At 40.0% G+C, this 12,516-nt stretch overlaps 1 protein-coding gene across 10 annotated transcripts; it reads right to left on the bottom strand.

Moving 5' to 3' along the window:
• Positions 1-1,992: 1,992 nt before the first annotated feature.
• Positions 1,993-9,992, bottom strand: LOC125525181 (uncharacterized). Of its 10 annotated transcripts, XR_007291182.2 has the most exons (15): positions 9,747-9,991; positions 9,612-9,669; positions 8,504-8,634; positions 8,247-8,393; positions 8,088-8,144; positions 7,615-8,004; positions 7,297-7,402; positions 6,985-7,100; positions 6,570-6,640; positions 6,350-6,416; positions 4,760-4,871; positions 3,826-4,135; positions 3,594-3,681; positions 3,413-3,445; positions 1,993-2,409 (listed from the first exon to the last, which is right to left on the bottom strand). XR_007291182.2 is itself a non-coding variant. In XM_087531777.1 (14 exons), exons 4-7 carry the CDS (start codon positions 8,379-8,381, stop codon positions 7,694-7,696), a joined length of 387 nt encoding a protein of 128 aa, XP_087387903.1. In that variant the 5' UTR covers positions 8,382-8,393; positions 8,504-8,634; positions 9,612-9,669; positions 9,747-9,992; the 3' UTR covers positions 1,993-2,409; positions 3,413-3,445; positions 3,594-3,681; positions 3,826-4,135; positions 6,350-6,640; positions 6,985-7,100; positions 7,297-7,402; positions 7,615-7,693. The 10 variants fall into 10 exon arrangements, 5 of the variants coding, with proteins under 5 accessions (XP_087387903.1, XP_087387906.1, XP_087387907.1 ...); XR_007291179.2 differs by having other exon boundaries at positions 6,350-6,640; XR_007291181.2 differs by lacking the exon at positions 4,760-4,871 and having other exon boundaries at positions 6,350-6,485.
• Between the last annotated feature and the right edge of the window lie 2,524 nt (positions 9,993-12,516).

Below are 12,516 nucleotides of genomic sequence, written 5' to 3'. Positions count from 1 at the left end.
TACTAGCACAAGCTCCTGCACTTTGGAGCCCAACTACCTTACATCCTTTACTTGGTGTAAGCAGCAAACATGTTGTAGCACTGGACGTACGTCATTAATAATGAGAGAGGATGAACATGTCAACTTATTTCTTAGAAACATGATTAATGATCTAACCTACAAGTCTAATCGGTTCAAGGACACTAATTGTAACACAAAAGCAATGTCCAGGGCTATGTTCAAAATATTGGATAATGGATTTTTATTAGTTTATCTCTGGCATTACTGATACCAAATAAAAAAATTGAAATGGAGGCAAAAGCTTTGCCTCATCCATTAATTAAGAAGAAAAGAGTTATCTCAGTCAAAATCTTGCTCTATGAGAAGATATGTAGTTAATCTAGGAAAATTATCGATTTTTTTGCTAAGCTTGTTCGTGTAATGCCCTTTTAACACAAATAAAATGTATAGTAAAATAATACTTAAACATAATAAGTGTATTATTTATTTATTTTATGTTTGGTTAAGAAAAACATAAATAAGACATACTAAATTATTTATCAGAAAGCACATGACGTATGTATAGTATGATCATAGTGTTCATTAATTACTATAATATCTTGATTGACATTTGAATGTATAATTTTATTTTTATTATTTCTTAAAGGAATATGTTAGCTACATATTGGTCCATATATCTCCGTCAAAATAGCGTGCCAAATATCGTCTCATATAATGGTCTATATTAGTCTATATACGTGGGAAATCATATGCTATATCCATTTGTACCCTACCAAACCAATATATCGGTGACACTGGACTATATTTAGAGCTTTGGTCTTGGCACGACTATCACTCCTTGAGGTCCACTACACCCCTGTAAATATTTTTGAGGTATTTAAAATTCATAATTTAGGTGGGGAGTCTCAACCCCGTGAAAGAATTAACTACAGGTGGATTGGCTATCACCAATTGCGCTTAGAAGAAGAAAAGTGTTGCGAGATGATGTTATTTCTCATGGCACTCGGTTACAGGTTTACAACAATGCCCTTATAAACTAGAGCTATATATATGCATCGAAACAGTAAAAGGAGATCCAAAGCCTAAATATATATTCCGGATGAAGAACGTATCTTATTGCATATCTAGTGTGTGCTCGTTTTCTCCCTTGACACCTTTCTAGTTTCCTCCATGCTTTCTGCGTATATATATTACACACATAGTTAGCTAAGACCTGTAATTTATGCGGCATACAGGTGGCTCTTCAACTGTGCTCGGGTACTCTAGAGGTCGAGTTTGCGGCGTGCGATCAGGGCCTCCAGTTGGCGCAGCACTGGACTTAGTTGCCGCTCCAAGTGGTCCGAAATCATCAAGCTTCTCTAGGTCGTAGTCACTAACGCACTGCATGCTGGTTAGCAAACTCCCCTCAGAAGATTAGCATTATCATTTCAAACGATTGTAAGACCCAAATTGATTAAATGAAATGTCTTTCCCCCTGCAAATAAATAAATAAAGAGTAGTTATCTAGGAGACCTCAAGTAAATGTGAGAATACAAGAAAGCATTTACGTACGTTGACTGCATTTGCATGTGTAGCTAATCATGCAGAAAGAGCATTTTCTTTTGTTTTCTCTTCTAAACAACAAAAATGTCTTTCCCCTACTGTCTTGAGAAAATGCATGTGTATAAGCAATAAAAAACCGAGTAGCAATTTCAGCCTAGCATGAGCAGCAAGAGCCACTCAGACTAGCCAATGTGACTGCCCATGAGACCCCACACCAAGGCTAATTAAACCTTAAGCGAGGATAAAGACACAAGCAATCCTTGGCTACCAGAGGTAAGGCCCTTGCAGACATGTAAGGCTTGCTCTCTACTCTCCTCCTTACTCATATCATTATGGTGCACTAGGGGTTGGGGCCCGGTGGCGCCTCCTGGAAGGAAGTTTGTGCGGTGCCAGCTTGACAAGCGACCTTTCCACCCCTTTTTTCTCTAATTGCTGGTGAACATGCACATATAAGCAAGGAATTTACAATAGAATTTACAACTAATAACAAATCAAACAACCTTTGAACAAACAACAATATTTTAGGCCTCGATGCCTTTGGGTGGTGGATTATTCCCAACCAGATTAAACACTATATTGTATGAATAACAACAGAAAATTGTAAAACCAAACTGGCATAGAACCAATTGTACACTTGAGGGGCATGAGGTTGATGCTCGGCCAACAGTTGAAGTTTACGACGACAGAGCTGAAGCTCCTCCTGTTCACCGGCTGAAGCTCTGCTAGCAGTAGATGTTTACAATGACACAAGAGATGGTGTCTTTGCTCCTCCTGTTCACCGGCTGCTCTGCCAGATGCTTTGCAGCTGCCTGTCCGTCCCTCTGGTGTCATTGATCTCATCAACAGCCTCCCTTGATTGGTCATCACCTGAATTTGTGTCATACTATTTTTGTTACTGTCATTTGCATAATGTAAACCTATAGCTGTGCAAATAATGAATGTTTTCTATTAACACCGAATCTGAGTAACTGTGCGCACTAATCCTGCTTGTACATTTGTTAACGTGCATATGCAGTCCAAATGAGCGCCAGTTAAAAAAAAGAATACACGTAATAGAATGCAGCACGGGAGTATTCACTCATAAAGCAGAAGGGGTAACTCGATGACCCAAAATCATGCCTAATTCTGGTTTGAACAATTCAACAGATAAGGTATGCTCCTATTGCCTGAAATAGAAAAAATAACTTAAGTACTATGGTGGTGGCTATTAAAGAATGTGGTTATGACCAAAATGTAGTAATAAGAAAAGCATTGACTACCTAATGAATAAATTTAGAAAGAACCAGGAAAAACCAATATCTGCAACAATGGGAACTGCAAGTAAAATATTTTCTAGTGGTCCAACCGAATTCATATTATTAACTTGGAAGAAGATAAGCGCATGTGTAGTGAAATACACATTCGCTGAGATTTGAATTGCCTAGTAAGGATTTATGTTGAATGGAATCGACAATCATAATAATATGAGTAGTTCTTAGCTTTTCTTGAACAACAAATATAGCATAAATATATGAACATACACTAACTGGTTTCATCGGTGCCACATTACCACTGTCATACTTAATTCTTGATTGTATAAACTATAAAGAAAAAGGAAAAATGGCAGAAAGTAAAATAGTTTAGTAGTTCCACAATCCTTTTTTCTGCTCATAGATAACTGAAGGCTTGTGGGATGCACATCTCTCTTTGTCGAACAGAAAAAAATTACTACCAAATGTGTCTTTCCTTTTTAAGGCCACATGATTTGTTAAGCCGAGCAAATAATTCTAGGAGAAAACTGAACATACACAAGATATCAGCATAACTATCAGAATGTAAATTCCAAAATATTTATAAAATATCTTGCTGAAGTAACAATAATAATAAATACCTGAAAATTATCTGCGCTGGCTTTCTTTGCTGACTGGTTATGTAGAAGTCCAGTACAAGTTCCCGGAATGCAAAGTTAAAGCAAATTTACATCCTCCAAGTGTTGATATTCATAGAAGCTAGAGATATTTTCTTAATAGGAAATATTACATCCCCAATATGATGACAGCGCCATAAGATACCTGTGACAGGTGGGGTAATATAGTGGGCCCTGCATGTCCCAATAATTGGAATGTGGACTTCTCTTGGATCAACTCCAAGCACTTCCGCCTGCAAAAAAGCAACAAGAGGAACAGTAAATGAGAAAGGGCCATAAGCATTGCAAGTAGACTATCTAAGCACATGATGTTGAGCTTGAGCATGTAAAAGCTTTTTAAGAGAAGATATTCAAGATGGTTTCCTCAGGCTGCATACCACAAAGGTGTTAGGCCTCGCCACATCAAATGTTGTCACTCCAAGGAGACGCTTGGGATAATAAGTTCCAGCTCTCTTGAAAACCTGCGCAGCAATGGGGGTGGTTGAGTTCACAGGGTTGCTGATCAAACTCACAATTGCATTAGGACACTCTTGGCAACGCCTTCACAGATTGAGCAAACAATCCTAGCATTTTTGTTGAACAGATCATCCCTTGTCATTCCTGGTTTTATTGGGAGTCCACCAAGGATGATGACAGGATCCATTCCCGTGCCACCTCAAGTTGTTGTTGGCCAAGGAAGCCCCACACCTAAAAGTTACATCTTTAATAGTTATTTATCACATCAGTATCTATGGTCAAATGCAACACATCTAGATAAAACAGTCACATTATACCATGCATTCTTATAAATCAAACTGAAAGGACAAGAATATGTGTATGTGCAAGTTCCTGACTGGAACTATAAGAGAAAGCAATACAAATGTAACACATTCAGACAACAGATCAGCTCGAAGAGAAAAGCAATGACATCATAGATTGTAGATATTAACAGGCGCATGTGAAGCAACTAGCTACAGTATTAGAGGTTACATAAGCGATTCGATAGACGATAATGGCTCAGGTTATTCATGATTTTAGATGGTTAAAAACAGAGCATAGGTAGATCTTGATAGCACGGGAAACATTAAGGCAACTCCAATAACAATGCATAAATTAACTTCAGTACACGATGATTTTGGATATAAGTACTCAACCACAAATTCTGTGATGCTTGGCAAACTATGAAATCATGTGTAACAATAGTATACAACGATGTTTTTATAGTGACAGAAAATAGTGCCATCAACAAGATATCTGCAGAAGTGGAATTCACACCACATTGGTCATCTGCACTACCACTTTACAGAAAATAAAGGTTTGTCATATACGTACATCACCATGTAATCTCCATCTGTTTGTCTGAAAGAAATATGAAAATTAAACCCTCTCACCCAATCGTTGTACTACATAAATCATGCCCAGTGCCATGCTTGCGCCTTTATTCCTGGAGTATTTGCAGCTGGTGAGTCTATTTTTTTCTTTCTTTTGATTTACAGCTATTGGCATGAATTGACACGTGCATTTGGTCCTAGCAGGCTAGCACTGACAATAATTTGAACCTGTCAATTGGATGATTAAATAAGCTTCCTCTGATTTCTATAGACGCAGTTGCAACAGTTAGCTGCAGCAACTGTATCTTTCTTTTGCAGGTGGGGCATGCGTTCGGACTGAGTTATACAATTATTATAAATCAGCTTAATTGTTTAAACAATTTGCTCATGTTCGTGGCCTAACAATACTTTTGTTAATAGTTGTCAACTAAAAGAGGATCTACCTTTTCTGATGGTCGCCCGATAAAAGAGGATCTAGACCCTCACGAGTTTCCATTGTACAAAATTATTCTTTGCTAACAATAATTTTGCTAAGTTGCTCTCTACATCTTGGTGTTATTAGTCTAAATATTCTGATTCCAAAGGATGGTTCCTAACAATAGATCTTTTAATAAATTTTAAACAACAATATCTAGTTGATTTTGGTTCTGTCTAGGATGATGAAATTCAATTTTGTTCTACTACAGATTAGTTTAAAAAAAGAAAAGAAAAAATCCCAAAAAAATCGACAACCGGAAAACATTGAATACTGAAAGAAAAGGCAGAAGAAAAAAACGAAAGCACAGTTGTTTCACCGTTTTTTACGCACAAATCGTGTCTTATTCATTTTTCGAGGTGGTAAGACTGTGCTTCTCGTAGAAGCTCATGGTTGTGTTTTTTTTCTCATCAAACATATCTGTGTTTATCATACAAGCACATATTTGCTTCTAGTGGAGGCACACTTGTGCTTTTCTTCAACGCACAGGTTGTGCTTCTGGCGGAGGCATGGGTTCTGCTTCTCGCGGAAGCAAATCTATGCTATCACGAGAAATACAATTGTGATTCTTATGAAAGTACATATTTCTTTTTTCAAAGGCACAGCTGTGCTTCAAAAAATAAATAGTTTCTTGTAGACCTAGGAAAAACCAGACAAAAATCAAAAACCCAAAAAGCCCCATCTAAAAGCCGGCGCCCGCTGCGCCCGTTTCTTCAATTCTAACAAACGGGCGCACATCCCCGCGCGGTGCTGGGCCGGCCCATCTTTTTTTTCCCGTTCAATCTGAAGCGAGCGAAAAAATGGTGTGCTTTCGGGGATTCGAACTGAGGATCTGTCGATCGAGTTAGCACGTAACTATGTTAATTGTTCCCTTGACCCTTGAGAGTTTTCAAGCTAATTAGTAAATATCCTAACTTGACCCTTTAACATAGTTTCCCTGATCCTCCTTTTCTATATCCTTAAGAACTTCCAACTTAAATTGCTTAGGCGACATATTGACCGACAACTTCTCAATTAGCTTCAGAAGGACATCATCGATTTCAGTAGTGAGCATAAAATACATGCAGTAGTGACAACGAATGACTTTGCAGAAAAAGAAATGAAATACACACTTACATGGTTATTAACACCAGCATTTTAGCATAGGTTAACTGCAGCAACAACGAAATATTTCCCATACTTCCTGTCAAAAGGGTCCCACATTGACTGAGTTCAAAGAGCTCAGAGCACCATTGGGGCTACAATTATCAAACTGCCGATACCATCTTTCAGGTCCGCTGGTCATTCCCTGAAGGAAAGGTAGGCCAGTACCACTACCACCAGTTTAGGTCCTCACCTTTGTTACTTTGGGGCTTAAAGTATTTGCCGAGATCTTCCTGTGCAACTTTTAGACTTTCCAATGATAACCTGTAGTGATATATGACCAAAAGCACAATTAAATTATTATCCAAAGATAGCATAGATTGGTAGGATGCTTTAGACTTGAGTGTACACTCCCTGGCTTTAAGATTTTCATGAACATTTGGTGAGCATGCTTGTAACCCAAAAAGAGATAAAAGCGAAAGTATAAAGCACTTCTTGATATAGTCATTAATAGCAATAATCTGGCTAGCACTCAGTAAACTCATTTGGATTTGCTCTGGACAATATTTTGTTCTTACTCCCCTAACCAATATTCCAGCTAATGAAGGGAAAGAAAGGACACCAGTATTTAGATGTAAGTTTTCTATTAGGAACTCAAGTCATGGTACCTTAATTCCTTTGTAACCAAGTCTTTCGCCAAGCCCACTAGCTACAAGAACAAATGCAACATTGTGTGCTTAAACAAAATTGTCATCACCGAAGGACAATACTTCCCCGAGAGAACCTGAAAATGTAGTTCATTTATTAACACCATGTACTACTTTCAGATAGGTAAGGCATATCAGTTCACAATAGTTCAAAGTGGGAAAAAAGAGCAAATGGGTGTTCTGAATTGAATATTTAGATCACATACAACACAAAAAGGCTCATTTCAAACAACCCAACAATTTCATGAAAAAATGGTGCATGACAAGACTAACCGAAGGCGTGAAACCATCGTATGGATTTTGTCCAGACTTGGAATCTGCCAAAAGCCTTTTGGTATGATGTCAGTCCAACAGGATAGCTTGAATTAAGTCGGCAAACCTGCGCAATGAAAACTTTAGTAGGAAAAGAACAATCTTTATTTTCGTACGCACTTATGCATATGAAATGTCATTGACTTCATAAAAACCTGTCACAATAAAGTAACTAATATATTTTTCGTAGTTTATTAGTATATATCCCTGGCAAGTATGAGATCCATCATTCATCCAACAGAATAATGAAACATTTCAAGGATAAAACCAAAGAAACACCTTGTCAAAGAAGCTTTTCTTTTTGTCGTCATCAACACCGGGTTCTGACCAGTATTCAAACAAGTGCCCCTGCCCTTATTTAGTAGCATCTTGGCAAGTTCAACCTAGAATCACAACAGGAGGCAACAAGCATTACTGAGAACTCAAACTCAAAAAAATTCATTTCCTACATCAAATTAGACAAATAAGCTGGAATCACCGGACTGCCAACTATACAAACATTTTAGTAGGATTTTTCTTCCGAAATGACCTTGAGCCAGCCATGAAAAGGCAAGTTTGTCGGAAAATAGTAATATGAATATGCAATATGTATGGGCATTGTAAGAAGATGCCTAAGGCCTTGCAGGAGAGAGGCTCTGCTCCTGCTGTCGTCTCTTCTCTGTCGGCAGCCTGCAGCAGCATTCATCAGTACATGTAAGTAAGATATATGCAAATGCTCAATCTCATCTCATTATGTGTGAATATGCAGGTACCTTCTCCGGCATGTAATTGAAAACAGTCGTCTTCTGTCCTCCTTCATATATGTTACACTGGGATACAATTTGCAAATGCAGGTATTGATTCATTAGAAATTGATTGTTTCAAAGCGTGTGGGTTGCCAGCATATGAAACAGTACACCTATATGAGTTACCTGAGCTTCAACACAGGCGCATATGGCGTATATGCCCCAGTCCTTGGTGTAGTTGTTGGAGATGTAGATCTTGCTGAACCGCGGGTGTGGGTGCCTCTGCCGCGTGCTTTCGAAGAAACAATGGTGGATGGTCATCCTGATGCACCTCTGTGTAGCCAATATGTTTTGATAGATCACATGATTAGTGCACAATTTAAAATTGAGAGACACCTGAAGGTCGTAACTACAAAGTAGATGAACCAAGAGGCACCACTTACTCATGAAGAAATTTATTCAAGGATATAAACTTTGAACTTTCTAATGCATGCTGCAAAATTGATGAGAAAGCATATTTTCCTTGGTAGCAACATGTACTTGCCAGGGACTACGGTGGGGTAGCAGTGATAACCTGCAGCCAATTACACAGATACATGAGCCAGAACTTGAAATAGAAAGGATTGCCAAGTCGTTGGAGTAGATCACTATGTGTCTATAGTATTGCGGCAGATGTTATACTGATGAGACTACATCAAGCACTTGTTGTCATCTTCTTTTTAACCGGATCAAGCATGCATCACAGACGGCCAAGAAAAAGATAATGGTTAATTTTTGGCGCAGTTTGAAAAGTATTTTACTTGTACAGAAAAGTGATTTCCTGGTTGACGAGAGAATGCCTGGAGAAAGTACAGTGGCTCTATTTCTTGGTCACATATCCAATTTCTGGGTCATATTCATGGCCACATGGCAATTGAACCTCAAAAGCTCGGAAACGTGTGTAATTCAAGCAAGGAGTGTTCAGCTAAGTGGACAAAAGCGAATCATGACTGCTAATACCAATTGAAACAACTTGATTAACCTAATACTAATTGTAATTTGACCCATGTTCAGTTCTCAGCAAAACTAACTCCGTTCCGCAGGCGCACGCTGCATACAGTCCGGCATGGACACCTTCAATTCTGAATTTTTCCTTTGCAAGGGAATGTGGAGCATGGTTTTGCTGCAGCTGGCCTCTTCCTTCATCCTCCGTTGGGTGGTGCCAAGGGTCAGATCAACAAATATGAGAGGTAAAATGTGTAATATTCACTACTATTCTTCATGCATGTGTTGCTTTTCTCATTTTGCAACCAGCAGATAATACCATGGCAGTTTGTTTAGCTCAATTACTAAGATGATATACATAATAGTTTGAGAAATTTCAGCACGATATAAAATTGAATTAGGGGCATCTCAAATGACAAATTATCTTTCTCTCATGTCCCATTGCCATCTTAAAAGGAATCACCAAAGTAGTTATATACTTATATCATTCTTTTGGTTCTGTTGCAGGTTCTTGACAAATGTCAATTCTTCAGAGCTGTCCAGGAGAAAGAAAGGGATTGGGCTCACTTGGTAGGGAAAGATGGCCTGCACGCCCGCCATGGTGCTCCTCCGTCACACCCGCAACCTGCACAAATCAAATCGACAAATCCAGAACAAGAAGATGAGGTGAGGGGAGTGGAGGAGGATGGAGGGCGTAAGTACCTTTGGCGTCTACGTGCTGCAACCCGTCGCCGGCATCGAGGACCACCACATCAGTAAGCACCAAGAGAAGGCCGCCGCCGCCGTCGCCCCATCCCCATCCATCCATGGGTGGGTGTGGGGCTAGGGTTTCGCCCCCATCCATCCATGGGTCGGATCAGACCTCCATGGCCGACCACGAGGCCCAGGTGGACGAGGGCGCAGGTGAGGGAAGGAGAGAAGGGGTGGGGGGGGGGGGGGGGGGGGGCGGCGGCGGCTGCAGACGAGGGAGAGGGAGAGGAATCGAGGGATGAGGGTCGGGGGCTTTGCCTGAGGCTGAGACCCTTCGCTCTTTTTTTTTCCTTCGACTGTTTCTTTTTTTGTCCTTAGCTTGTCCGACGTGGATGCAGCCAGTGAGCGCTCATGATGCACACGTTAATGTTTTGGATGTATGGCTATCTCTAATCTATCCCTAATAATAAAGTACAGATTGACTCTGTGAGTTCATCGTCATAATACATCTTTTTACGCTTTTAGTTTGAATAAAAATAAAAAAACAAAGTCAGGATAAGAAAACTGGGATTCGAACCATGGTTTGCCGTGAAGATGCCAACATAGCAAATCAGTCTAGCTAGGCTCATGGATGTGCCTATTTGGGCGTCTGGTTCCTTAACATAAAGGATAGGAAACAAGCATACTCGGGCTGAGGGAGTTGGGTGCTTGATGGGCACGGAATGCTGGGCCGAGACGGGTGTTGCGGCCCACGGGACGGACAAAGAGCATGTTAGAGGCTTTTTTATAATTGTTTACATATTATTAAATAGTCCCATCTTGCTATTTTACATTAGTTTTTTGCAGTTTATATACGTTCTTAGGTTGCCAGGCATCGAACTGTTTCGGAAATAAAAAAAAGAATAAGGTATGGATATTGCATGGGAAATAAAAAAGGAAGGCCAAAGGAAAGAGAGAGAAAGGAAATATAGGGTCATTATGTGGTAATTAACCGGCTGGCCACTGAGATTCATGACATGCTTGTTATATAAGAAAAGAAAGAGAAGAAATACACAATAAAAAAATATATGGTAATTATAGGAGGATTGAGGGAGGATCCTACCAAATAAATAGAACGTGCGGGATTTGTGGGCGCCATATTTGGTTGGTATGGAATTTAATTGGAACCAATGACAGGCGTACTGGCCTCATCCATATCTTATGAATAAAAATGATGTGGCATTTTTTCCTACATGCAATCCTCACTAAATTCACATTATTTTTTCTTTGGTTGCAGCAAACCCACTTATGATACTTACTAAATTTGCGCCAACTTTATAACACATTGAATGTTATGTTTGTGCATACAATCCTCACTAAATTTATATCACTTTTTCTTACTGTTGTAACATACGGGCATATATGTTATTTTTTATATAAATGGAGGTATAATATTATTTGGCCTCCCATTTGGTATGTCCATAGCGTTTCTCCATACTCAGCTAGGCTATTCTACAGATCGTCTGTCCTGGGCCGCCGGGCCTCTGCCCCGTTCGTCTGTGTTACATTCCACCAATGAAAAAAAGTGCCCTCCCAACCTGTCTGTACGATCCGGTCCAACAAATCAGACCCACCAGCCCATTTAGGAGATGAGGCAAAAATAGTTGACCGTGACATGAATCAAACTCGCAACCTCCCTTGTTCTTTGGTGTTGATCGTTTTACCCCACAAAAAAAGGTGTTGGTTGTTTTAAACTAAAGTTAAATTTGAAGATTTTTTGTGTCCTTTACGGACTGGTACTGAACTGCTACGATGTAAAATATGGATAGCACAAACACAAGGCGCAATCATTAGATTGCGCGGATGTGGCCGGGATCTCAAACGCGACTGTTCGCTGGTCTGTGTATGTAGACGATTCTTCATTAGCTCCAAGCTTAGGTGGAACGTTCGCCGTGTAGTGGACAGCGTGACCGACAATGAGGATAAAGAAAATAAGTGGTAACAAGGATGGGGCGTTAAGTGTGATAATATGTTTCTCCCGTTGCAACGCACGGACACTTTTGCTAGTAGATAATTATAGAACGAAGGGCTCATTGTCCACATCATACCAGAATCTTTCAGCATTATCTTTTTTTTCATAGAATATATTCTAGTTCCAGATAATGTCTACCCGTATGGATATGGACGACTAGCTTTACTTACTAAATCAGTATCATCCATAGTGTCACAACCAGACATTTTGCTTCTTTATAAAATGGAGGCACCGCCACTACAGGAAAGACGTATATTGTCATGCCTTTCTGCATAACCTGAGTATATAATTTATTGACCACTCAGCCTCTAATCATGTAAGCCGGGCAATAACACTAAAATGCACGAAGAATAAGGGGCCCATGGCTTACAACACACTACACCAAGTAGCGCCGACAAAAACACTCTGTTTGTACAAGGCTCTCGGCATTTTACAGAAGAAACACTCGACTTTTACATCGCACACAGCAAATAACCCTGCCACGTGATCGTGCTCGCCACACTTGACGGTCCCACGCCCAGGGGAATAAGATGCAACTCTTTCACGGATCCTAAGGGATAAGGGGTGCTCCTAACCAGCGCTTCAGGCGCCGGATGGCGATACGGGCGCTCGCTAGCGACGCGTCGCGGGCCGGCCCACCAACCGACTCAGCAAAGCAAACGCGAAGAAAAAAAAAGAAACTAATCGAAATTGAAAAATAATGTATGGGATGGCTGGGATTCGAACAGAGAACCACTCGGTTTGTACAAGGCTCTCGGCATTTTACAGAAG

The sequence above is a fragment of the Triticum urartu genome, chromosome 7A (genome assembly GCF_056163025.1).
Source record: "Triticum urartu cultivar PI428250 chromosome 7A, HENAU_Tu73, whole genome shotgun sequence".
Lineage (NCBI taxonomy): Eukaryota > Viridiplantae > Streptophyta > Magnoliopsida > Poales > Poaceae > Triticum > Triticum urartu.
Note: the sequence above shows the minus strand (reverse complement) of the source record. Positions and strands in the feature narration are given on the sequence as shown.

Bases quoted from the DNA above. Each gene is read 5' to 3' on its own strand.
- LOC125525181 (XM_087531778.1), bottom strand. From the start codon at position 8,381: ATGACCATCCACCATTGTTTCTTCGAAAGCACGCGGCAGAGGCACCCA. The intron at 8,145-8,246 runs GTAACTCATATA...ATTGTATCCCAG, and splicing joins GCGCCTGTGTTGAAGCTCAG to TGTAACATATATGAAGGAGG. The intron at 7,719-7,834 runs GTTTGTATAGTT...TTGTGATTCTAG, and splicing joins AAGAAAAATCCTACTAAAAT to GTTGAACTTGCCAAGATGCT.